Source organism: Astatotilapia calliptera, chromosome 14 (genome assembly GCF_900246225.1).
Source record: "Astatotilapia calliptera chromosome 14, fAstCal1.2, whole genome shotgun sequence".
Lineage (NCBI taxonomy): Eukaryota > Metazoa > Chordata > Actinopteri > Cichliformes > Cichlidae > Astatotilapia > Astatotilapia calliptera.
The window spans coordinates 34,516,440-34,542,296 of NC_039315.1; the positions used below are offsets into that span (position 1 = coordinate 34,516,440).

General features: G+C 39.5%; 2 protein-coding genes across 2 annotated transcripts in view; both read left to right on the forward strand.

Moving 5' to 3' along the window:
• Window positions 1–9,957, forward strand: part of ehd4 (EH-domain containing 4) — a 36,514-nt gene extending 26,557 nt beyond the window's left edge. Inside the window, exons 7-8 of the mRNA XM_026192012.1 lie at window positions 3,226–3,390; window positions 6,707–9,957. Of these exons, the coding sequence (XP_026047797.1) occupies window positions 3,226–3,390; window positions 6,707–7,264 (723 nt within the window). The 3' untranslated portion in view covers window positions 7,265–9,957. The remainder of the gene's footprint in view (window positions 1–3,225; window positions 3,391–6,706) is intronic.
• A 9,521-nt stretch (window positions 9,958–19,478) lies between these two features.
• sptbn5 (spectrin, beta, non-erythrocytic 5) overlaps window positions 19,479–25,857 on the forward strand; it is a 51,314-nt gene continuing 44,935 nt past the window's right edge. The window contains exons 1-4 of the mRNA XM_026192223.1: window positions 19,479–19,828; window positions 21,188–21,310; window positions 25,114–25,281; window positions 25,587–25,703. Of these exons, the coding sequence (XP_026048008.1) occupies window positions 21,197–21,310; window positions 25,114–25,281; window positions 25,587–25,703 (399 nt within the window). The 5' untranslated portion in view covers window positions 19,479–19,828; window positions 21,188–21,196. The remainder of the gene's footprint in view (window positions 19,829–21,187; window positions 21,311–25,113; window positions 25,282–25,586; window positions 25,704–25,857) is intronic.

Sequence of the window (25,857 nt, forward strand, 5' to 3'; positions counted from 1 at the left end):
TGAAGTAGAGATGGCACGATACCACTTTTTTATGTCCGATACCGATACCGATATCATAAATTTGGATATCTGCCGATACCGATATGAATCCGATATAGTGTTTTTTAATCAACAAAACTGTTTTTTAAAATATCTTGCTGCATTTTGCAAGTCTGCAAGTTCATACTCAAGTTTAAAACAACAACTACACTAAAGCTATTCTGTTATACCTGTATACAAAAAAAATATTTCATAGTTCAGCAATACTGATCAATCTAATAAACTTAGACCTACACCATCCTCCCTATTCTGGTATTTTAAAGAGTACTTAGCGTAAATATTAAGCAACCTAACTAATAGGGTTCCAACTCCCAGCAACAACAAAAATAAATAAATAAAAAATAAGGAACCACCCCTCACGCGCCACCTCATGATGCTTAATCGACGTAATCAACCTTAATTTGATGCAGTGTGAAAAAAAATGCACAGAAATCAATTATTTTTCAAGAAATATTAAATAGATTCAACATCTTTCTTCAACAAAATTGCAGACTGCACAGATGGTACCTTCCCAAAGTAAAAAGTACTATAGCTTACTAGGGTATATATTAGACTTAATAGTCACTATATACAGTAATTGACTTCTATTCATTTTACATCAAATTAAAACTTTGGGTGTCAGATAATTATTTATTAAAAGCTCGACATTTTAAATGAGAATAAGAAAGAAAAGTATGTCTTTGTGCCCCCTTTTCCCTGTTCATGCCCTATCGGCCCCCCTGGCTAAACTTTGCTAGATCCGCCCCTGCACAGTTACCAGCGTCAGCTACGTAGAAAAAGATCCTGGTGTAGAAAGAAATATTAAATAAATTCTAACAACAGCTTATCAAGCTTAAACGTTCTGCTGTTGTTCAGCCGCTGGTTTCCTCTTTCTGGTGCAAAGTGGGCCAAAAACAAACAAGAGACACGGACTCGCGACAGAAAAGCCGATCAGCTGATCATTTAAGCAGTTTCACGATTGAAGTAGCAGCCGGAGAGCGAGAGGCAGTCGCTTGTTAAGCTTAACGTGGGAATGCTTTACAAACATTCAGAGATGGACTTACACACTTGCTTTACTTCTCTCGGGGATAACTTTGTCGGAGATGAAATGCCGGGTTGCTAGCGAAGCTCCACATGCTATCCAGACCACCGACAGGTCCCGCATGCCACAGCTGCTCTATCACGTGATGCATACTGCTCCGACTGCTAACGTTCTGAGGTGAGTTACGGCGTGTTGCAAGTTTTGCGAGGTGCTTTCGTGATATTTAATGGATCGGATTACATTTTTTATTTTTCTCCGATATCCGATCCAGTAATTTAGGTCAGTATCGGACCGATACCGATACGTAATATCGGATCGGTCCATCTCTAATTTGAAGTATAACAAAGATCAAGTACTTCAGGTACCACTATATTTTTGAGCAAGCAAAGAGAAGCAGGTTAATAACATCAATCATATTAATATTATTAATCTCTGTAATGTTTCGTAGTGTTGTACAACGACGCTCAAGTTGATTTGATCGTCTATCATCTCAGGAGATTCAGTGTGAAGTCACAGCCTCTTCCTCCGTGGTTGCTTCTTTTTTCATAAGGTATTTATGTGGGAAATTGCGAAGGCTGCTGTGAAAACTTAATAGTAAGGCACATCCAGCAGCTGTATCAGGTCTGTTGTGTTGTTATACAATGAGCTGGAATCTGTCCTGAGTGAGCGATCCACACCAAGCACAGATGTGTGTTTAGCTGCAAAAGTTCTTGAAATGACACAATCCTGTGAGGTTTAGCAACTTTGTTATGGTGCATATTTCAATTATCAGCTAAACAAAGGATTTGGCTGCTCTCTACTAACATATGACAAGTGCTTTCTAGTGGAAACACTGCGATGTGATGTTTGTGGTGTGATAACGTTAAGCCACTGATGCAAAGGAAATAATGGGATTTGTAGATGTTTTTGTTACAGTTACAAATGACAGTTTTGTGTTTGGGTTTTTTTTGTACATTTGAAAATGAAATGAATCTAAGCTGTTTTCTCACACATGTAGTTATGTTCAGCACCCAGAAACATGCCAAGGAGTCTTTTTAGTTTTGTTTTTCCTTCCTCTGTAACTTTTAATAAATGGCACTCATGTACTCTGGCACTTTGCCCTCAGAAATCCCATGACCTCATTCCCTCACTGTGTTACTCCTCCCTTCCTTCCACCATCATTATGCCTTTGCCTGTGTAACCGATGATCCTCCTGCACTCCTACATTCCTCCTTTCTCCTCCTGTTTCTTCTCCTCTTCTAATCCATCAGTCACCATAAGTTCCCCTCTGACCCAGCATCTCATAGTTTCCTGTTTCTCTCTCATCCAAAGTCTCAACACCCAGACTTCAAGCTATATTTTTATTCCAGCAAGAGGAAACAGCCTGAGATTTCTGCATTATCCATTTCATTCCATAATAAAATCATATTTAAAGATTTAAACAAAGAATATTTTGTGAAATATTCTTTGTTTTTATGTTGACAAAATGTCGACGTTGTGGTTGTTCCATGTAAAGATTATTTGTTTTTCTTTACTTAAATACAAATGATTAAAGTTAAATTTGTGAGATGTCATCTCACAATTTCTGATTGTTTGAATTTTCAAATCTCATTTTATTAACCTAAACACATGAGAGTATGAGCTTCCTTGACCTCCATGGTAACCTGTAGCCCAGATAGCAGACTTCCTGTGTTGGTGGTGTGATTAAGGAAACTCTGTGTAAACAGTGCTGTTATTGAACGGAGCTCTGGCAGCGGGAGGGCTGTGACCTTTTCCTTTTGAGGATCTATCAGGGTAGTGTCTTCTGTGCTGTGCTGTGTGTTACACTGGTAACACAGAAGAGTTAAAGGGGATCAGTCATAAATAACTTCGGTTTTGTCTCAGTTAAGCGTTGCCATGTACTCAGACTTCTTCTCTGTTTGCTTCCTCACTTGTCCTGAATTTTGGCTTTTTTTAAGATTTAATGAGCTGAATGAACTTTTGTGATCAGTTTCAATCAGCTTTCTGATGCAACACTTTTAGTTTCATTCCTCTTCTTTCAATGCAATCTCAAATGTCTCAAAGGAAAAAAGCTGCCAAAGCTGCCATTAAAAGAAACTTTAAGTTTTAAGGCACAGAATTTAGATCTGTGTCCCCTCCACGGCATTTTAAAATGCTTATGATCTCCATTGCTTTCCTGCTTGCAGGTGCATGCCTACATTATCAGCTACCTGAAGAAAGAGATGCCATCTCTGTTTGGACGGGAAAAGAAGAAGGACGAACTGATCCAGAGACTCCCGGAGATCTACACCATCCTACAGAGAGAGCACCACATCAGCCCTGGAGACTTCCCCAATGTCACTAAGATGCAGGTACGTAAAAGCCAACACAGTAGCCAGCAGTTCCCAAAGACCTCTGTGCAATTAGACAGGAGTCATCTCCTGCTGGTTATTAGAACACACGCACACGCACACGCACACACACACACACACACACACACACACACACACACACACACACACACCTGGATATCCTGAGAATATTTTTACTCAACCCAGATAAAGTCTGTTAATCACTTTTAACACAACAAAAAGAGACAATGTAACTGTAACTGCCAATTTTAGAATAGTTTTTTGTATCACAGTCATATCACAGTAACAGTTTCTTGAAACAGAAGCCGCTCGTACCGTACGGGAAATGATTTAATTCCCTGTTGAATTTGACAGTTTGCTCACTTCCAAAGAAATGAGCAGTCTTCTAATTTTTTATAGCAGTTTTATTTTAAAGGAGAGAGACAGAATGGCAAATATACAGAAAAGAAAAGCGCATTACTTAAAAGTCATGAATTGGTTTGCATGTCACTGAGTGAAATAAGTATTTGATTCTGAAGCAAAACATGACTCCTTATACTTCTTTGTAAGTGAACAAATTTAAAAATTCAGTAGTGGATCAAATAATTATTCTTCCCTGACTCTAGAAAATTGTGTTTTAATTTGACAAATAGGAAGCATCACATAGGAATAGTAGTGCTATACTTCTTGCCCACTCGGTGGAATTGTCATTCTGAAGTGTATGTCTCCTTTAGAGTGGCAGAGTTTGCAAATGCACTCTTGGACACTGGCTGATAGACCTGGAGCACTGGGTTTAATATAATCCCTGTCCCTGTTTATGCAAATACAGGAAAATCGTTGTTTAGTAAAAGAAAACCTGAATTTAAATGATAAACAAATGATTATAGCATTGCATCATGTCATCATGCGGAACAACGTGTGATCTGAAGAAGAAGACCTGTTTTCCTGACGTCAGGGAAGGTTTTAGCTGCTGGGACAGAATGAACTGAACTGCAGCTGCTCTGCTGGGCCGATAGAGAGATGCTGCACAGCAAGTGTGTGTGTGTGTGTGTGTGTTTCCCTCAGCGAAACTTTGTTTTTATTGGATTATTGTCAGAGAAAATGTTTGAGATTTTTCACTTCCCTGGTGAGATGTCCTGAAAAAGAGCCTGTAGTTATTTTACAAATAGTTTTCTTTAAGCAGCGACACCAGTAAAATGAAGGCATAATATGGTACTAGTAATTAGAATTCCAGAAAAATGTCCTATTATGTTAAGTGAAACTTTTACATGTCATTCAAAAATGTGTAAAATTCATAGATTTTTGTACAGAAAATTGCTAAAACACACTTACCTCTCTGAAAATCCAACCAATGTGCAATCGTGCTGTCAGCGTGTTAGTAAGGCCCATTTAGGCCTTTTTATTGGGCTGTGGTTATTTTGCTTCTGAATAAAATATATATCATTAGTGAGGCTTGGATCTCATTAAAATGTAAAAGGACTGTGAATGGCTGTGGCTCAGGGGGGTAGAGCAGGCCCTCTACTAATCAGAAGGTTGGTGGTTTGATCCTGGCCAAAGTTGCTGTGAGTGCTCAAGAGTAGTATAGAAAAGCATTAAATAAGAATCAATCCATTACTCATATGGTAGTTACTTACCAACCATAAGTGAAGCACGACCCTGTAACTAGGAGATCAGGTGACCCCTGCTGGCCAGTAAAACAAATTCAGGTTTAAGGTTCGTCTGCTTTACTTCACTGTGAGAATCTCTGACCATTTTTATGTATAGTCAACAACAGGTGTAATGCTCAAAACAAAAGGAATCCCAGTGTTTTGGGTGGTGATTTAAAATAAACTACATTGATGACAGCAAACTCACTAAGTCAAGGAATAAGCACACAAAACAAGAAAGGTAAACAACATCTAAACCTCAGTTTGAACCCAAATTTCAAAACCATAATGCCACTTTCTAAAAAGCACACCCATTTCCCTGAACTATAAACACTATGCCCCTGCTTTACCATATGAGTCAGATGTGGTGGACTGTTACTGCAAAACTCTACACACAAATCCCTACATTTGTCAGTGCTGACACCATGTGGTCACTTCCGGTGTGTTCACACCGAACGCGATAGACGCCCCAAGAAAGCAGTCAATAATGTTAACTCACATAAGCACAGCTTTAGCTCAATCAGCACACAGTTAACAAAGTGGAAACACTAGGAGTCAAAATGCATCACACACCAATCAGAAACTTTGATGGATAGTCAAAAGGGCCAAAGTCAGCTCACTCAGGTTTGAAACAATGGATCCAAAGACATGCATAGGAAGAGGTCAAGGAGGAGGAGAAGGAGGTCTAGGACACCAGCAAGGAGGAGGTGGAGGAACATAATTGGCTATCGGGCTATTGTAAATGTCCCTGGTCAGCATGGAGGGAATGTCACTCTGTGCGCAGCCATCAGCCAACGAGGGATACTCCACCAGCATGCCATTCTAGGACCCTATAACACTATAGCTCCTTGCTTTTCTTGATGGTCTGAGACAACATATGTTCCAGCTGCACTACAGGGAACCTGACCCTGGCCTGACCCAGACCACAGACAGGATGCTGAGGTGGACTAATGTTTTTGGTGTGTGTTGTACTGTATGGTACATGAATAAAAATGTGCCACTGTATATACATTGGTTGCATTTTTTTGTGTTCATCATGTGAAAAGGTTTTTGAGGGGAAGAACCACAAGCAACATAACTTACCAGTTTTGGGAATATTGTTTTACATTTATTGCACCAATGTGTACGACTATGTTGTTGTGTGTGTGTTTTTGAGGCCTTGTGTGTGCTGTCTGTGGGCAAAGTTTGATTTTTCAGCAAGAGTGAATGGTTTTGAGTGTAGATTGTTCAATATTGTACAATACTATGTTTGGGAAATTGAGTGAGATGATTTGTGTTTACTGTTTTGGCAATATGAGATATAATTTCAGAAATTTGTGTTTAAGCAATCGATAAAATCTGGAATAAATGGCAGACTGGCGGGGGAGGGGGTCAAAAGTTTAGTGACTAACATTAATCCCACATGCAAATATCAGTTTGCTGTAATCTTGTGTTGAGGTTTGTGGCAAAAAAAGAAAATGTGCATAGTAAAGCCTTGCAGAAAAGAGTCCAGCTTGCATTCCTTTTGAAAGCTGCAAGCTGGAGCAGAAAGAGCAAGCCACCATGTTATGATAATGTGTTCAAGTACCTCATCCAAAAATATACCACAATTTTAAAGGCTTCATTATCTGTCATCGTTGTAGTTGTTTCTCTGAGTGTGAGCTGTAAAAGTAGTTGGCAGACGTTAACCTGTGTCTCTTCTTCTCCTCCAGGACATGCTGCAGCACTATGACTTCAGTAAGTTCCCATCTCTGAAGGTGAAGCTGATTGAGAAGGTGGATAAAATGTTAGCCTCAAAGATTGCTGTTCTTATGGCGATGATCCGGGAGGAGGAGGCCAAGCAGCCTCCTGCCATGGTGTCAGGTGGTGCCTTTGAGGGCTCCCAGGATGGGCCCTTTGGTCAGGGCTACGGTGAGGGGATCAGTGCTGGGGCTGACGCTGAAGATTGGATTGTCAGCCGGGACAAGCACCGTTACGATGAGATCTTCTACACTCTGATGCCTATCAACGGCAAGATAACTGGCGTCAATGCCAAGAAAGAGATGATGAACTCTCGGCTGCCCAACACTGTGCTAGGGAAGATCTGGAAGCTGGCCGACTGCGACCAGGATGGCATGCTGGACGACGAGGAGTTTGCCCTCGCTCAGCATCTCATCAAGATCAAACTGGAGGGCTACGAGCTGCCCACTGAGCTCCCCAACCACCTGGTGCCCCCATCCCACCGCAAAAACCCTACTGCAGATGCCTTGTACAATCATGTTGAGGACTAGAGTGCTCACAGGACGCCAAGCAAGCTGCTGAAGAGAGACTGAGCAGAGAAGAGGTGTAAAAATGTAAAGAACCATCACAGGTGAACGTGTCTGCTGCTGCTCGTTGAACAAACAGGAGAACAAATGGGCCACCTAATGCTACACAAGGTCAAAGGGTAAGGTTTTGTTGGATACATTCACTAAGACGATGCATTAGAGCCCAATAATGCTTGACATTTTCAGGCAGCAGTCAAACAAAGCACTTTTATTTTGATAATATTTTACATAATGAGTATTTCAGCTGATTTAATTGCATTAAAGAAGAAAAGTGACAAAGTTCTTGTATAATATAGCCACATTTGCCTAATTCTGGTTTCACCATTCACTTTAATTTCTGAAGGACGGCAAGTTCATATTCATATATTCATGTTTAACCTTGAAAACCGACTATCCGAAGGTAACAGTTAGTGCTAGGGTGCAGTTTATTCATTTTACTGCAACATATTTCAAAGGACATCACTTGCACAAAACTTTAGATGCAAGTTTAAATGCATACTTGCTGGTGTTCATAATATCTTTCTGGATTTTTCCCCATCCTTTAAGCTGTTCCGGCTTTATCCTAAAAGGTCTTCACAGTTACACAACAATGACAGTTATTCTCCTTCACAGAAAAACACTGCTAAACTGACTGAAACACCTGGCAGTCCAGGCTGTAGCAAATCTCTATTCTGTTAAAAACATTTGTAGCACTATGGAAACTTCGTCTTTAAACGCTTTTAGATAAAAAATACCAAAGATGTGTCTTGATGATGACATTATGCAAAAAATAAATAAATAAATAAAATAAGTTAATGAAATAAAAATTTATAAAATCTAACATTTTACACAATCGCAATGGCTCCAGCAGCATCACAACAAACTAAAGCTGGGGAGTAAAAGCTGACATAGTATGTATTGCAATCAGAAGCTGTAACATAACTTTATTCCCACTCCATGTAGGCCTCACAGTGAGGTCAGAGGTCATAGTCTGCAGCTCAGTGCTAATTTGCTCACAGGGATAGACAGTGTCCTGAAATGCAGTTGTCAGTATGTGCTCAATTGATTCTGTTTCCTGACATTGTAAAATGAAAAGGACAGGAGGAGAGCCATGACCTCTGATCTTATAATAGCAAGACTGAAAACTTCAGCATCTGGTCTTAACATCACCATTCAAAGAAAAATTTTAAACAGGAAACAGAGTTTGCAGGAAATAGGTTCGTTGTCTTGTTATTTCTTTCTTCTTTTCTTTTTTTAAATGTCAAATTTCAAATGAGATTACATCAGAACAAAATAAGATATCGCAACACATTTTTGCATCCCACCTGAGACATAAAACACTCAACAACATAACCCAAACCTAAAAACCCAGCAACAAAATTAGCAGTGACTTCCAACTATTGGTTTGAAAAACAATTAGATAAAATTATAGAGGATTTTTAACAGATAAGATAAGTGGGAGAAGGTAACTCATGCGGTTTTTATGGTTAAATAAATGTCTGAAATTGTACTTTCTGATATATATAAATGAATTATACCTTTAAAACCACAGCAGATGTAAAGGGAAGACGTTCCATATCAGTGCCTTTTCATTTCAAAGGCTTTTAGTTTGTCAGAATACATTCTTTTAATTTGACATTGTCACCATGTTGCTGTTTTTAAGTTGTGTTTAAAGGCCTCTGTTCCTATGACAGGACTGTGGTTATCCTTGAGGTTTTTACAGGAGGTCTGCTGCACATCAGTGCTTTTAACATGCAACTGTCAGTGCATTTAATTTCCAAGCCCGTCTACAATAAATTATATTCATATGTTACTAATACTGTTTTTAACATCCATTTTCATCTGCTTATCTAATTCAGGGTTATCATATAATGTAAGTTAAGTGTAAGGTTCAGTGCCCTTAAAAGGAGGAGGAGGTGGGGTGGAAGGAGTTGTCACAATAGGCAAAAAAGTTCTTTAGTTAAAGTTTGAGGAAGATGACGGTTTCCTTAGATGTGACTTAAACTACTGTGGAGATTTTCTGTAGTTTTTTTAAAATGTAGACATCCGATTTCTTTCCCAAAACTGAACCATGTTATTTCAGTAATAATAGGAATAAATAATTTAAAAAATGTAGATATTTTTCTAAAAAGTCAAACCTTAATGCCCTTAATTCCATCTCTCCACCAAGTTTCATGAAGTTCAACTTGTTTTTTTTTTTCTGCAAACCTTCTTTTGTGCAGATGAACAAACAGCAACAGGTTCCACCTACTTAATGAGGGTAATAATAATTCCTGCATAGCACAGCTTTTGTCTTTTCTGTCTGTTATTGGGGCAAAGACTGGTGGAATTGCTAGATTAATAAGTGTCATGTACTGTTTTTGCTCAGCAGCCACACAAAGGCTTTCAATCTTCCAAGCAAAAGGGCACATCTGCAGTCACTCTCTGTCCCTGTCTATAAAAGTGAAACATGTATGAATCATGTTATGTTTTCTGTATGATTTTATCCGTCCAGCTGTACATGTAGTGAAAAGGTCAAACTTCCATTTACCTGAATGTAAAAGTTTTTTTTTTTCTTTTTCAGCCGGATGTATTTTGTAATAATGTTGTTCCAGTGTTGTTCTAATGCATTTCCACCTCTCATCCTGTTAGCAGAGCTGGAAATGAATAAAATTAATAAAGTTTATTCAGTACATGTACTCAAGGTTCCAGTGTTTTGTTTTTTGGGACTTTATTATAACCACATTTCTCAGACAGTTATTTTTTCTGTTTGGAGTTTGTTTGTCTATATAATAGAGATGGCACGATACCACTTTTTTTATGTCCGATACCGATACCGATATCATAAATTTGGATATCTGCCGATACCGATATGAATCCGATATAATGTTTTTTAATCAACAAAACTGTTTTTTTTTAAATATCTTGCTGCATTTTGTATAAGTTCATACTCAAGTTTAAAACAACAACTACACTAAAGCTATTCTGTTATACCTGTATGCAAAAAAAAAAAAAAATTTCATAGTTCAGCAATACTGATCAATCTAATAAACTTAAACCTACACCATCCTCCCTATTCTGGTATTTTAAAGAGTACTTAGCGTAAATATTAAGCAACCTAACTAATAGGGTTCCAACTCCCAGCAACAACAAAAATAAATAAATAAAAAATAGGGAACCACCCCTCACGCTCCACCTCATGATGCTTAATCAACGTAATCAACCTTAATTTGATGCAGTGTGAAAAAAAATGCACAGAAATCAATTATTTTTCAAGAAATATTAAATAGATTCAACATCTTTCTTCAACAAAATTGCAGACTGCACAGATGGTACCTTCCCAAAGGAAAAAGTACTATAGCTTACTAGGGTATATATATTAGACTTAATAGTCACTATATACAGTAATTGACTTCTATTCATTTTACATCAAATTAAAACTTTGGGTGTAAGATTCGGATAATTATTTATTAAAAGCTCGACATTTTAAATGAGAATAAGAAGGAAAAGTATGTCTTTGTGCCCCCTTTTCCCTGTTAATGCCCTATCGGCCCCCCTGGCTAAACTTTGCTAGATCCGCCCCTGCACAGTTACCAGCCGTCAGCTACATAGAAAAAGATCCTCGAGTAGAAAGTAATAATAAATACATTCTAACAACAGCTGATCAAGCTTAAATGTGCTGCTGTTGTTCAGCCGATGGTTTCCTCTTTCTGGTGCAAAGTGGGCCAAAAGCAAACTAGAGAGACGGACTCGCGACAGAAAAGCCGATCAGCTGATCGTTAAGCAGTTTCATGATTGAAGTAGCAGCGAGAAGAGGCAGAAGAAGAGGCATATATCGTTTGGTAAGCTTAACGCAGGAATGCTTTACAAACATTCAGAGATGGACTTACACACTTGCTTTACTTCTCTCGGGGATAACTTTGTCGGAGATGAAATGCCGGGTTGCTAGCGAAGCTCCACATGCTATCCAGACCAGGACAGGTCCCGCATGCCACAGCCGCTCTATCACCGCGGTAAAGTGAGCCGTCATTTGTGAGCCGCCATTTGTGAGCCGCGGTCAAGCCAGCCGCCTCCTATCCGCCGCATAAATTTCCTTGCGCTTTTACACCAGTCTTTACGGTAGCGCCTTTTCGCTTTATGTGCTGATTGAAAGCCTAGACTCGCGCACACGTGCACACACAAATTACAATGGAACAGCCCAATACAGCCATCGTGACAGTCTGGTTGCATATTCAAAAATTCATTAAAAATCATTCTTAAAAGTTGATGCCAAGCTTTCAACACAATCCTCTTCTCGGACACCTACTTTACCTCTGGGCCAGGTTTTACCCAGATTTACTGTAATATTACTCAGAAATCACAGTAAACTCATATTCAGTGCAATACAGTCAATACACTACAATTATGTTTATTTCAAAAATTCATTAAAAGTCATCCTGAGTAGTTGATGTCCAACTTTCAACACATCCCTCCTCTGGGACACCTACTGTACCTGTGTGCCAAGTTTCAGCCAGATTCACTGTAGAATTCCTCAGAAATTAAAGGGTACTTGTATCCACTGCAGTCAGCCAATACAATATAATTATGTCAATTTTCAAAAATTCATGAAAAATCATCCTGAGTAGTTGAGGTCCAATTTTCAACACATTCCTCCTCTGGGACACCTACTGTACCTGTGTGCCAAGTTTCATCCAGATTCACTGTAGAATTCCTCAGAAATTAAAGGAAACTTATATTCAACGCAATCAGCCAATACAATAGAATTATGTCAATTTTCAAAAATTCATTAAAAATCATCCTGAGTAGATGAGGTAAAACTTTCAACACATCCCTCCTCTGGGACACCTACTGTACCTGTGTGCCAAGTTTCATCCAGATTTACTGTAGAATTCCTCAGAAATTAATGGAAACGTCTATTCAATCCAATACAGTCAATACACTACAATTATGTCAATTTTCAAAAATTCATTAAAAGTCATCCTGAGTAGTTGAGGTCCAACTTTCACCACATCCCTCCTCTGGGACACCTACTGTACCTGTGTGCCAAGTTTCATCCAGATTCACTGTAAAATTACTCAGAAATTAAAGGACATTTATATGCAATACAATACAGCCAATACACTACAATTATGGAAATTTCAGAAATTCATTAAAAATCATCCATAATAGTTGAGGTCCAACTTTCAACACATCCCTCCTCTGGGAAACCTGCTGTACGTCTGGGCCAAGTTTCAGCCAGATTTACTGTAATATTCTTCAGAAATTGCAGGGAACTTATGTTCAGTTCAAGAAAGGCTGAAAGACGACCACCACTGAACAAGACACACAAGCTAAAACATCAAGACTGGGCCAAGAAATATCTCAAGACTGGTTTTTCTAAGGTTTTATGGACTGATGAAATGAGAGTGAGTCTTGATGGGCCAGATGGATGGGCCCATGGCTGGATTGGTAAAGGGCAGAGAGCTCCAGTCTGACTCAGACGCCAGCAAGGTGGAGGTGGAGTACTGGTTTGGGCTGGTATCATCAAAGATGAGCTTGTGGGGCCTTTTTGGGTTGAGGATGGAGTCAAGCTCAACTCCCAGTCCCACTGCCAGTTTCTGGAAGATACCTTCTTCAAGCAGTGGTACAGGAAGAAGTCTGCATCCTTCAAGAAAAACTTGATTTTCATGCAGGACAATGCTCCATCACACGCGTCCAAGTACTCCACAGCGTGGCTGGCAAGAAAGGGTATAAAAGAAGAAAAACTAATGACATGGCCTCCTTGTTCACCTGATCTGAACCCCATTGAGAACCTGTGGTCCATCATCAAATGTGAGATTTACAAGGAGGGAAAACAGTACACCTCTCTGAACAGTGTCTGGGAGGCTGTGGTTGCTGCTGCACGCAATGTTGATGGTGAACAGATCAAAACACTGACAGAATCCATGGATGGCAGGCTTTTGAGTGTCCTTGCAAAGAAAGGTGGCTATATTGGTCGCTGATTTGTTTTTGTTTTGTTTTTGAATGTCAGAAATGTATATTTGTGAATGTGGAGATGTTATATTGGTGTCACTGGTAAAAATAAATAATTGAAATGGGTATATATTTGTTTTTTGTTAAGTTTCCTAATAATTATGCACAGTAGTAGTCACCTGCACACACAGATATCCCCCTAAAATAGCTAAAACTAAAAACTACTTCCAAAAACATTCAGCTTTGATATTAATGAGTTTTTTGGGTTCATTGAGAACATGGTTGTTGTTCAATAATAACATTATTCCTCAAAAATACAACTTGCCTAATAATTCTGCACTCCCTGTAGGTCTGTTGACAGAGCTCTGTACAGGTCTGCTCGAGCTGACCTGAAAAGGGGTCCCACCTGTCCAGCAACAACACATGGCATGGAATAATAGACATCATAAACCACAGAGGCAGAACTGTGAAAACAGAAAACCTGAGTGTGCAGCTAGCAGAGGAAATAAACAGCTTCTTCGCCCGCTTTGAAACACCACAACATTCATCTGCCTCAGCCCTGCTCCCATCCTCATCCTCACCTGGTTCCTGCACCGCTCCATTCACTGTAACGGAGCACGATGTCAGATGTGTCTTCCTAGCAGTGAACCCCAGGAAGGCGGCCGGTCCAGACGGAATACGTGGTAAAGTGCTAAGACCATGTGCCCACCAGCTCACCCTCATCTCCACCAGAATCTTCAACCTCTCACTGGATGAAGCAGCCATCCCATCCTGTCTAAAATCAGCCACAATCATCCCAGTACCAAAGAAGTCTCCCATCACCAGCCTGAACTATTATTGCCCTGTGGCCCTCACACCGGTAATCATGAAATGCTTTGAGAGACTAGTCCTTCAGCACACCAAGGATTACCTCCCCCCAGAATTCGACCCCCACCAGTTTGCATACCGTGCAAACAGATTCACAGAAGATGCCATCACCCTCCACTCGGTGCTGAGTCACCTAGAACAGCGGCAGAGCTACGCCAGAATGCTCTTTGTGGACTACAGCTCACCCTTCCACCACTCGCCCATTGAGAGCCTACTAACTTACTGCATCACAGTATGGTACAGCAGCTGCACTAAGGCGGATAGAGCCACCCTCCCAGCATGTTTGCAATGAGTAGGAGATGCTCTGTATCTCACTGTACAACTGTATAGTGACAAAGGTATTGGGTTCTTTTCTAAAAATTGCTATAAACAGAGGAACCCAATCTGATGAAAAGTGGCGAATATTTTTTTTCAAATGACTATTTTTAGTGGATGTTTGATATGGAGGCAGAATGACAGAATGTTAAAAGAAGTTACTTTTAGTCACTCTAAGCTGGGCATTGCGTTCTCTGGCTGTTCAAAGCCATGGAACTTTAGACTTTCCAAGCAAATAATGATGGCCATACTGATGTTCTTTTCAGTACATTTTACTTTATGTTCATTTTCATTTTTATGATGTTTCTATTTTTACATAATTCCTCCCACATAGCAAAATTGGTATGGCCTGGATCTGTCCTACACAATGTGCTTACACATGGCCTGCGTACCGCAAAGAATGACGGCCCTATGGTGGCCCAGATCTGGTTTACCAGAGGTGGCCCACACATGAGCCAGCACAAGGCCAGTTGCAGACACACTGCTGGCCCTGTGCTGGCCCAGAACAGTTTCAGCTCTGGCCCCAGATGTCAGCCTAATGTGTACCTTAGCCATGTAAGCCATGTAATAACAACATGTGCTGGAACATAATAGTGCAAAAGTAACATGACGAAACTCTGTTCAGACAGTGAATGGAATGATTCTTATACAGCACTTTTTTACTCACCCATATTACTTAAAGTGCTCTATACAACATGTCACATTCACCCAATCAGGCCAAATGTTGGCATGCCATCACATAAACAGTGCCATCTTACCATGCCAGAAGTCATCCAGCAGTGCCGGCTTGACACCAGATCCAGGCAAGACCCGTCTGCTTTGTGGGATGACTTGTTCTTTTGGCGTTTTAGTTGTGGATTATGTTTGGGCTGTGTCTCTTGCCCTTTCAGTATTGTTTCCTTGTGCTTCTAAGTGTCCCTTTGTTTCTTTTTAGGTTATGTAGTATGGGTTAGAGATATTTTGTATGTTGTTTTTGTTTAATAAATCCGCCTTTTGGATTATTCCCTGATGTGCCTGAGTTCTGTTATTTAGTGTCACTTTGAAAGGACACACATCCAGCATTGACATATAATTGTTCTTTCAATTTTTGATAAAGATTACAGTGAATTGAGATGTAACTTGGCCCAGAGGTACGGTAGGACGCCCAGAGTAAGAAAGTGTTGAAAGTTGGACCTCAACTATTATGGATGATTTTTAATGAATTTTTGAAATTTCCATAATTGTAGTGTATTGGCTGTATTGAATTGCATATAAATGTCCTTTAATTTCTGAGTAATTTTACAGTAAATCTGGATGAAACTTGGCACACAGGTACAGTAGGTGTCCCAGAGGAGGGATGTGTTGAAAGTTGGACCTCAACTACTCAGGATGATTTTTAATGAATTTTTGAAAATTGACATAATTGTAGTGTATTGACTGTATTGGATTGAATAGACGTTTCCATTAATTTCTGAGGAATTCTACAGTAAATCTGGATGAAACTTGGCACACAGGTACAGTAGGTGTCCCAGAGGAGGGATGTGTTGAAAGTTGGACCTCAACTACTCAGGGTGATTTTTAATGAATTTTTGAAAATTGACATAATTCTATTGTATTGACTGTATTGAATTGAATATAAGTTTCCTTTAATTTCTGAGGAATTCTACAGTAAATCTGGGTGAAACTTGGCACACAGGTACAGTAGGTGTCCCAGAGGAGGGATGTGTTGAAAGTTGGACATCAACTACTCAGGGTGATTTTTAATGAATTTTTGAAAATTGACATAATTCTATTGTATTGACTGTATTGAATTGAATATAAGTTTCCTTTAATTTCTGAGGAATTCTACAGTAAATCTGGGTGAAACTTGGCACACAGGTACAGTAGGTGTCCCAGAGGAGGGATGTGTTGAAAGTTGGACATCAACTACTCAGGATGATTTTTAATGAATTTTTGAAAATTGACATAATTCTATTGTATTGGCTGTATTAGATTGAATAAATGTTTCCTTTAATTTCTGAGGAATTCTACAGTAAATCTTGATGAAACTTGGCACACAGGTACAGTAGGTGTCCCAGAGGAGGGATGTGTTGAAAGTTGGACATCAACTACTCAGGGTGATTTTTAATGAATTTTTGAAAATTGACATAATTCTATTGTATTGACTGTATTGAATTGAATATAAGTTTCCTTTAATTTCTGAGGAATTCTACAGTAAATCTGGGTGAAACTTGGCACACAGGTACAGTAGGTGTCCCAGAGGAGGGATGTGTTGAAAGTTGGACATCAACTACTCAGGATGATTTTTAATGAATTTTTGAAAATTGACATAATTCTATTGTATTGGCTGTATTAGATTGAATAAATGTTTCCTTTAATTTCTGAGGAATTTTACAGTAAATCTGGATGAAACTTGGCACACAGGTACAGTAGGTGTCCCAGAGGAGGGATGTGTTGAAAGTTGGACCTCAACTACTCAGGATGATTTTTAATGAATTTTTGAATATTAAGAGAATCCAATTGTATTGACTGTATTAGATTGGATACAAGTACACTTTAATTTCTGAGGAATTCTACAGTAAATCTGGCTGAAACCTGGCACACAGGTACAGTAGGTGTCCCAGAGGAGGAATCTGTTGAAAGTTGGACCTCAACTACTCAGGATGATTTTTAATGAATTTTTGAAAATTGACATAATTCTATTGTACTGACTGTATTGAATTGAATATGTTTCCTTTCATTTCTGAGGAATTCTACAGTAAATCTGGGTAAAACCTGGCACACAGGTACAGTAGGTGTCCCGGAGGAGGAATGTGTTGAAAGTTGGACCTCAACTACTCAGGATGATTTTTAATGAATTTCTGACATTTCCATAATTGTATTGACTGTATCGGGCTGTTTCATTGTAATTTGTGTGCGCGCATGTGCGTGCGACTGTTCGCGCGCGCACGTGTGCGCGGGTATAGGCTTTCAATCGGCACATAAAGCGAAAAGGCGCTACCGTAAAGACTGGTGTAAAAGCGCAAGGAAATTTATGCGGCGGATAAGAGGCGGCTGGCTTGACCGCGGCTCACAAATGACGGCTCACTTTACCGCGGTGCTCTATCACGTGATGCATACTGCTCCGACGTGCTAACGTTCTGAGGTGAGTTACAGCGTGTTGCAAGTTTTGTGAGGTGCTTTCGTGATATTTAATGGATCGGATTACATTTTTTATTTTTCTCCGATATCCGATCCAGTAATTTAGGTCAGTATCGGACCGATACCGATACGTAATATCGGATCGGTCCATCTCTACTATATAATGCCCAAGAGAAAAGACATTAGCAGTGATCTTAGGGAAGCAATTGTTCCTGTCCAACAGTCTGGGAATGTCCTCTTCCAAATAATTTGAAGTTCATTCTTCTACAGTGAAAGATTTAGGACTCATTTAGCATCTTAAATGTTAAAGGTCATAACAGTGTAATTATAAGACTGAACAAGTATGGCCTGCTTGGAATAGTTGCCAGAGGAAAACCTCTTCTTGCTAAACAGAATATGGCACTAAGGCTAAGGTTTCCAAAGTTGCATCTTGAAAAAACCACAAGTCTTCTAAGAGAAAGGAATCAAGCTTATGCCCATACCACCCTTAGCACACCAGCTGTCAGAAGGTAAGTCGAGTCAAGTCTGGTTAATACTGGGATGGAGGACTACCTGGGAATACCAAGTGCTGTACTGTTTGCTTAGGATTTAGAGTGCACTATAGCACAGAAAAAGGACTAGGGCAGATTCTTATGCAGTGGACGTCCCTTTGTGCTCGTCCTGCTAAATGTTAGTGCAGCATATAATACTGTTGACTAAAACAGTACAGAGATTAGAGCACACATTTGGTATATCTATCTGATTGATTTCAATTAGTGCATATAAATAGAAAAGGTTTCACACATAAAAGTTCACAGAGTTCAACAGGGTTCAACAGGGTTCTGTGCTGGGACCAATTCGTTTTACATATAGGAATAGATAGAAAACACTGTCATTCCTATGCTTTCTTCAAATCAACTGTTAAACTGCAGACATATTTGAAAGTTTTGAAAGCCTGGATGACGTCTAATTTCTCACTTCTAAATTCAGACATAGTTCATTGCACATTACCTTGTAACACTGTAATTCATTTTTAACCAGTATATGTCTTTCAATACACACATTAAACAAATATGTCTAGGACTACTTTCTTGCGTTTGCACAAATAAAACTAAAATGATAGAAACATCCTGTCTCAGAATGATGCTGAAAAGTCTTCAGTTAATGCAGAATGCTGCAGCAGAAGTACTAAATAGGACTGTGCTTTCTCATAGGGACAGAGGAATTCCCATAAGCTACCTTATGAATAACATAGGAGAGACCACAGTCACTGCTTTCCTAGTGGGAATGTGCAGTTATGAAACTGTTTGAAACTTTGAGGCTGTATTTAAAGACACACCCTATGCTTAAATTAATTGGTCTTGCTACTGGAAAGGACCTTTAGGAAGACATTCAAACCCTCTCCAGTGAAAAATGGTAATTATTACATAATGTTTCCTTGCAGAGCTGCAGTCAGGTGGTTTTGGCAGGATGAGGGACGGTTATGCATTATTAATTATAATCCAGGAAACACACACTGTACAGTTTACTTTTACTGGATATTGAACTGTCTCCTCTCTTATCTTTTCCTCTCCAGGTTTTTTTTTTTTTTATACCAAAAGGTTTCAGATTAGGACTCAGTGTGCATTTTGTTAAACTGGATCTTAATCCTGGTTCTTCTTCAGGACACTTGCATTTGGGTGCATCATTTATTTACATTGTAGCTTTTATACATGAATATATGCTGGAAAGATTTAGAAAGAAAGATAATGCATTCGAAGCGTGTCTGTGCGTTTGTGTTTTGAGTTACTGTCACGTTGAACTTTGACTCTTTTGCTGTCAGGTGAGTGGATCTGCTCAAGCCGTAAATCCAATGGTTCCAAAGTTCACACACACACACACACACACACACACACACACACACACACACACACACACACACACACACACACACACACACACACACTTCAACCTCTTCAAAAAAGACGAGACATGATATTGGCTTTTATTCAGTTCTTGTAGAATTACCATAGCCACACCAATAACCTCTTGCCTAACCTTAAATCAAGTATTCACCCTAAATTTTATTAATTTACTTTGAATCTCTGCAAATTAGCTGTGTAAACACATTTATGTCCCCACAACATGGGCAATACTTGTACACACACATCACAGGAATTCACACACCTCTTTTATGGCAACATTTGGTGCAGACAATAAAATCAGATCAACAGGGTGTCACTCTTCACTGGATCAGAAGGGCATTATTTCTTCTGAAACGGATGTCTTTTCCCCTGAGATTCCAAAGTTGAAAACAAAATAAATCATAAAGAGCTTTGGGCTGCACAGGACTGAAAGGTAAGAGCATGTTTCCTCTGTCTGTGTGCTTGCGTGCTGTATATAGCTTCTCTTCCTGTTCCTGTAGTTTGGTTCTTTCTAAGTTCTTCTGCAGGTTATCTTAGCACCAGGATACTTAAAAGTGACCACATTGCTGCACAAAAGTGTTTCCTGTTTATGTGGACATTTTTAGGCTTCGTGGGCCATATTTGAATTGGTCATTTTACAGTGTATTGCTAAATTGGAAAGCAGAGATAAAGAAGGAGATTTTGACAGCAGTATGGATTTTAGACTGATCTTTATCTTTAGACTGAGGTTAGCTTAGCTTGGAACAAAGTTTAAATATCCTGTTTAAACTTTTTAGTACATCCATCTGGTTGCTATACATTTAGCAAAATTAAGATTTCACTTTCAAGATGATGCATTGCAATAAATTGTGTTTTGCAATATTTGTAAAATTTTTAAACAAGAGAATAAGTGAAGGATAATAGGACAACACATGAGGTTATCTACCTTTCTATCTGTGCCTGAATGTCTTGGCATCACTCCACAAAATCAAAGATCAACTTAGGTTTGACAGTTATAAAAAAAGAAGTGTGCATACACACACATTAATGGCACAAAGCAATGAGTCAGTGAGTTAGGTTATTAAAGCTTAGGAATTTTTACAGCTACATTACATTTAGGTGTAACTGCTGTTGTCAGCATGGAAGAAAATAAAATGTGTCCAATTTAACCGTTGAACTCAAGCAAGTGAACTGACAACTCAGTTTAATTTGCCTAGTCAGCTGATTAATCCTACCAAAGGGCAAATGATGAGTGAGGCTTAAATACTTAAAGGATCATTCTGCTTTATTTCAGTCTGGTTTATTGCCCCTATTCTGTTTCTCCTCTTGCTCTAAGGCTCTTTTTAACTTAGGCCATGCAATCACTTTGTGTCCGTCTCTGTTATTTGACTATCATGCATGTTATGCTTATTTTAAGCATTGCTTAAAAATCAGTGACTTCGACAAGTCAATCGCAATGTGTCAAAGAACCAGTGTAGTGCGACAGAGGCTCTAATAACCAAGAGGCACAAGAACACAAGGATGCATAAACAGAACTATGACACTTTCAACAGTAACAACTAAAGTCTTTCAGTTTGCATTTTTTTTGCCTTTAACCTGCAGACTGAAATGTTAAAAGCATTAACTGACACTCCTGTGTGCCACGGATGTGTCTGTCTGATATTACGCTCTCTGATGTGTTGCTGTTGTCCAAACTAGATCTCTCATGAAAATGTGTTTTTTACTTGTTTAAAGCTGTATAAAGTTAAAGCAAGAAAAGGTCAAGATCTGAAAACTGCGTGTGTTTGTGACTTTTAATGTTTTTCATGTTCAGCCCATCAGGATGGCGACAGAGGAGGATGGGGCTGGGAGAGTCCGACAGCTGCAGGAGCAGCGGATGGGAGTTCAAAAGAAAACGTTCACCAAGTGGATGAACAGTGTCTTCCACAAGAATGGGGTGAGATGGGAAGAAGAAATAATTCTAAGAAATAATTATGCATTGCATATGTAAGTTACAGTGGGGCAAAAAAGTATTTAGTCAGCCACCGATTGTGCAAGTTCCCCCACCTAAAATGATGACAGAGGTCAGTAATTTGCACCAGAGGTACACTTCAACTGTGAGAGACCGAATGTGAAAAAAAAAATCCATGAATCCACATGGTAGGATTTGTAAAGAATTTATTCGTAAATCAGGGTGGAAAATAAGTATTTGGTCAATAACAAAAATACAACTCAGTACTTTGTAACATAATCTTTGTTGGCAATAACAGAGGTCAAACGTTTACTATAGGTCTTTACCAGGTTTGCACACACAGTAGCTGGTATTTTGGCCCATTCCTCCATGCAGATCTTCTCGAGAGCAGTGATGTTTTGGGGCTGTCGCCGAGCAACACGGACTTTCAACTCCCGCCACAGATTTTCTATGGGGTTGAGGTCTGGAGACTGGCTAGGCCACTCCAGGACTTTCAAATGCTTCTTACGGAGCCACTCCTTTGTTGCCCGGGCAGTGTGTTTTGGATCATTGTCATGTTGGAAGACCCAGCCTCGTTTCATCTTCAAAGTTCTCACTGATGGAAGGAGGTTTTGGCTCAAAATCTCACGATACATGGCCCCATTCATTCTGTCCTTAACACGGATCAGTCGTCCTGTCCCCTTGGCAGAAAAACAGCTCCATAGCATGATGTTTCCACCCCCATGCTTCACAGTAGGTATGGTGTTCTTGGGATGCAACTCAGTATTCTTCTTCCTCCAAACACGACGAGTTGAGTTTATACCAAAAAGTTCTACTTTGGTTTCATCTGACCACATGACATTCTCCCAATCCTCTGCTGTATCATCCATGTGCTCTCTGGCAAACTTCAGACGGGCCTGGACATGCACTGGCTTCAGCAGCGGAACACGTCTGGCACTGCGGGATTTGATTCCCTGCCGTTGTAGTGTGTTACTGATGGTGACCTTTGTTACTTTGGTCCCAGCTCTCTGCAGGTCATTCACCAGGTCCCCCCGTGTGGTTCTGGGATCTTTGCTCACCGTTCTCATGATCATTTTGACCCCACGGGATGAGATCTTGCGTGGAGCCCCAGATCGAGGGAGATTATCAGTGGTCTTGTATGTCTTCCATTTTCTGATGATTGCTCCCACAGTTGATTTTTTCACACCAAGCTGCTTGCCTATTGTAGATTCACTCTTCCCAGTCTGGTGCAGGTCTACAATACTTTTCCTGGTGTCCTTAGAAAGCTCTTTGGTCTTGGCCATGGCGGAGTTTGGAGTCTGACTGTTTGAGGCTGTGGACAGGTGTCTTTTATACAGATGATGAGTTCAAACAGGTGCCATTCATACAGGTAACGAGTGGGGGACAGAAAAGCTTCTTACAGAAGACGTTACAGGTCTGTGAGAGCCAGAGATTTTCCTTGTTTGAGGTGACCAAATACTTATTTTACACCCTAATTTACGAATAAATTCTTTACAAATCCTACCATGTGGATTCATGGATTTTTTTTTCACATTCTGTCTCTCACAGTTGAAGTGTACCTCTGGTGCAAATTACTGACCTCTGTCATCATTTTAAGTGGGGGAACTTGCACAATCGGTGGCTGACTAAATACTTTTTTGCCCCACTGTAAATGAATTTATTTAACTTGCATACATGTTCCAGCACATTTGACTAAAGGTTGTTACACATAGTCGTAACTGTACGAGACATAATCAGGATGTTTGTATTATGAGGATGTGACAGTTACAAAGCGATGGGTGCAGTAAATATTATCTCTTAGTTCTTTTCAATGTAAACAACCAAATTTTCAAGCCAACATTAAATGATACGATCGTGGCTCAAGAGTTGAGAGTTTGCCTTATAATCGGAAGGTTGCCGGTTCGAGCCCCGGCTTGGACAGTCTTGGTCGTTGTGTCCTTGGGCAAGACACTTCACCCGTTGCCTACTGGTGGTGGTCAGAGGGCCCGGTGGCGCCAGTGTCCGGCAGCCTCGCCTCTGTCAGTGCGCCCCAGGGTGGCTGTGGCTACAATGTAGCTTGCCATCACCAGTGTGTGAATGTGTGTGTGAATGGGTGGATGACTGGATATGTAAAGCGCTTTGGGGTCCTTAGGGACTAGTAAAGCGCTATATAAATACAGGCCATTTACCATTTCTTAAGACCGAAGGAAGGGAATTCCAGAGCCGAGGAGCAGAGCGGCTGAAAGCTCTGCTCCCCATAGTGATAAGACGAGCAGGAAGAACAACAAGATGAGCGCCAGATAAAGATCTGAGAGAGCGGGAAACAGTGGTGATATGAAACAAATCACAGAGATTAGGAGGGGCAAGATTATGGTTGCACCTGAGAAAGAGTCTTATCTTTTTCAACTTAAGCAAATAAGGAATTAAGGAAGGAATTAAAGTGTCTTTAATCCAGGTGCTGGAGATTTCTTTTTTTATTACAATTAGCCTCTTCATAAGAAGGGTCATAAAAGCTAAGGACCTTTGATTATTATTTTGTGTGTGTTCACACACTAACTACACTTTATTACTATATTAGATTTGACTTTACAATCTCAACAGCATTTGTGCATTTTATCCTTACATGCTTACACTTTCTTCTTACCCACTGCAAGGTTATCAAATATTTTTGAGGCCTCTATGTTGGCCAACTAGCTGTCATCTTAGAGCAAAGTGTGAAGTTGGAAACTAACAAATGCTAGGTTGGTTAGCAGGTTCAGTCCTTAAACCAAAAAAGAGGAAAACACAGACAGAGATGGCTGCTATTTAGTGGTAAGTAAAAGCAATTTATTTATGGACAGAATCCAAAGACAGATAGGCGGGCCAGTCCATATACATCACAGTGATAAAGTTATACTCACAGTCAGCACTTTTTAAAATGAAATGATAACGTTTGAAGCCATGCAAAATTTTACCTTCACACGATTAACGTTTTCTAAAATATAGGCCCTTAAATTACTGTCATGATTATTAATAGTAGAGCCAAAAATCATTTCATATCTATTAAAGATATTAAAAACATAAAAAAACAAACATTCTGCAGTCCCAACATTTTGACTTAAAGATTTTTTTATTTAAAAAAAGTTAATCACTGCAGTAATGTGCAAAATATTCAAAAATACTGCAGGGTGATAACATATGATACTGTATATAGCAGTTTAATACACAATTCTTATTCTTTAATACACACTTTTTGATCATTTGAGTACATTTCCTTACCTCTGTTACGCAGTAGAAAGTGCATTGTGGTATTAGTACTTTTACTTTAGTGAAGGACTTGCTTCACTGATTTTGTTCCAAACTTGTTACAATGTTACAAAAAAAAAATATCCAAAGACAGAATTACGGTACAAGTTGATTCACAGCAGCTACACAGAAGACACATAATAGTGTAGAGGGAATTCCAGGAGTTGGTAATGGATAGAGAAAGAAATCTAAATTAGAGGTTACAACATACACAGGAAATGCAGTATCATCAAATACTTAAATGTTTAAGTGGAGAGGAAGGATTGAAAAGTAACTGATCTTAAACTGAATTCTCAAACCATTTGAGAATAAATCACACCACCTGTAGGCGTTTGTTTGGTCTAGCAAGTAGATAAAAGAATGGCACCCACACACTTAGACTAAGGTTACCAAATAACTGCAAGGTTTAGTAATATTTCTGATTTGCAAGCTTGAACAACGTGAATATCAAAAATCTGGTACAGTAACGGGGAGCTTCTATGTCAGGTTTGGCTTGTAACTGAAACTGTCCGGATCTCCTGCAGGAGAAATTGGAGCTGACTGACGTCTATACTGAACTTAAAACCGGAGAAGTTCTGATCCGTCTGCTGGAGTTCATCGCCAACGAGAAGTTGCCATCGCGGAGCCGAGGCAAGATGAGAGTCCACTTTCTGGAGAACAACAGCATTGCCATCAATTTCCTCAAAACCAAAGTAACCTACTTTTTGCTTTTTGGTGTCCTGAAAGTGATCCACCAAATTTACAAATATACAAAATTAATCTTATACACACAAACCTCAGTGTACAAGTGTATATGGTTATAGTATTATTCCTCATGAGGAGAACGGTCTTTTCTCAGTATATTTTAATCTGATTAAATGTTAGTTCTAAAAAGCCAATCAGATTATCCTAAATGTCAAGGTAATGACTTTCAGTTCTTACTGGCAGCTGTAAAATGTTGAACTTCATAGCAGTCTCACGAACGACAGCTTCACACTGCTCTATGCTCTACTGTTAGATTCGGGTGGATTTAATTGGTCCAGAAAATGTGGTGGATGGGGATCGTACACTGATCCTGGGGCTGCTGTGGATCATCATCCTCAGGTTTCAGATTGGACATATTAACCTGGAAGAGGTATCGAATTAAAACTACAGCAGAATTAGTTATCTCCTTTAATTTAAACAATTTATTTATGAATTTAACATATTTAACATTTTCCCTCTTTTTTGGGGTATTTTCCTTTTCCCTTTCCTTTCCCTTGCTCCTCCACATTTTTACTTTTGTCTTT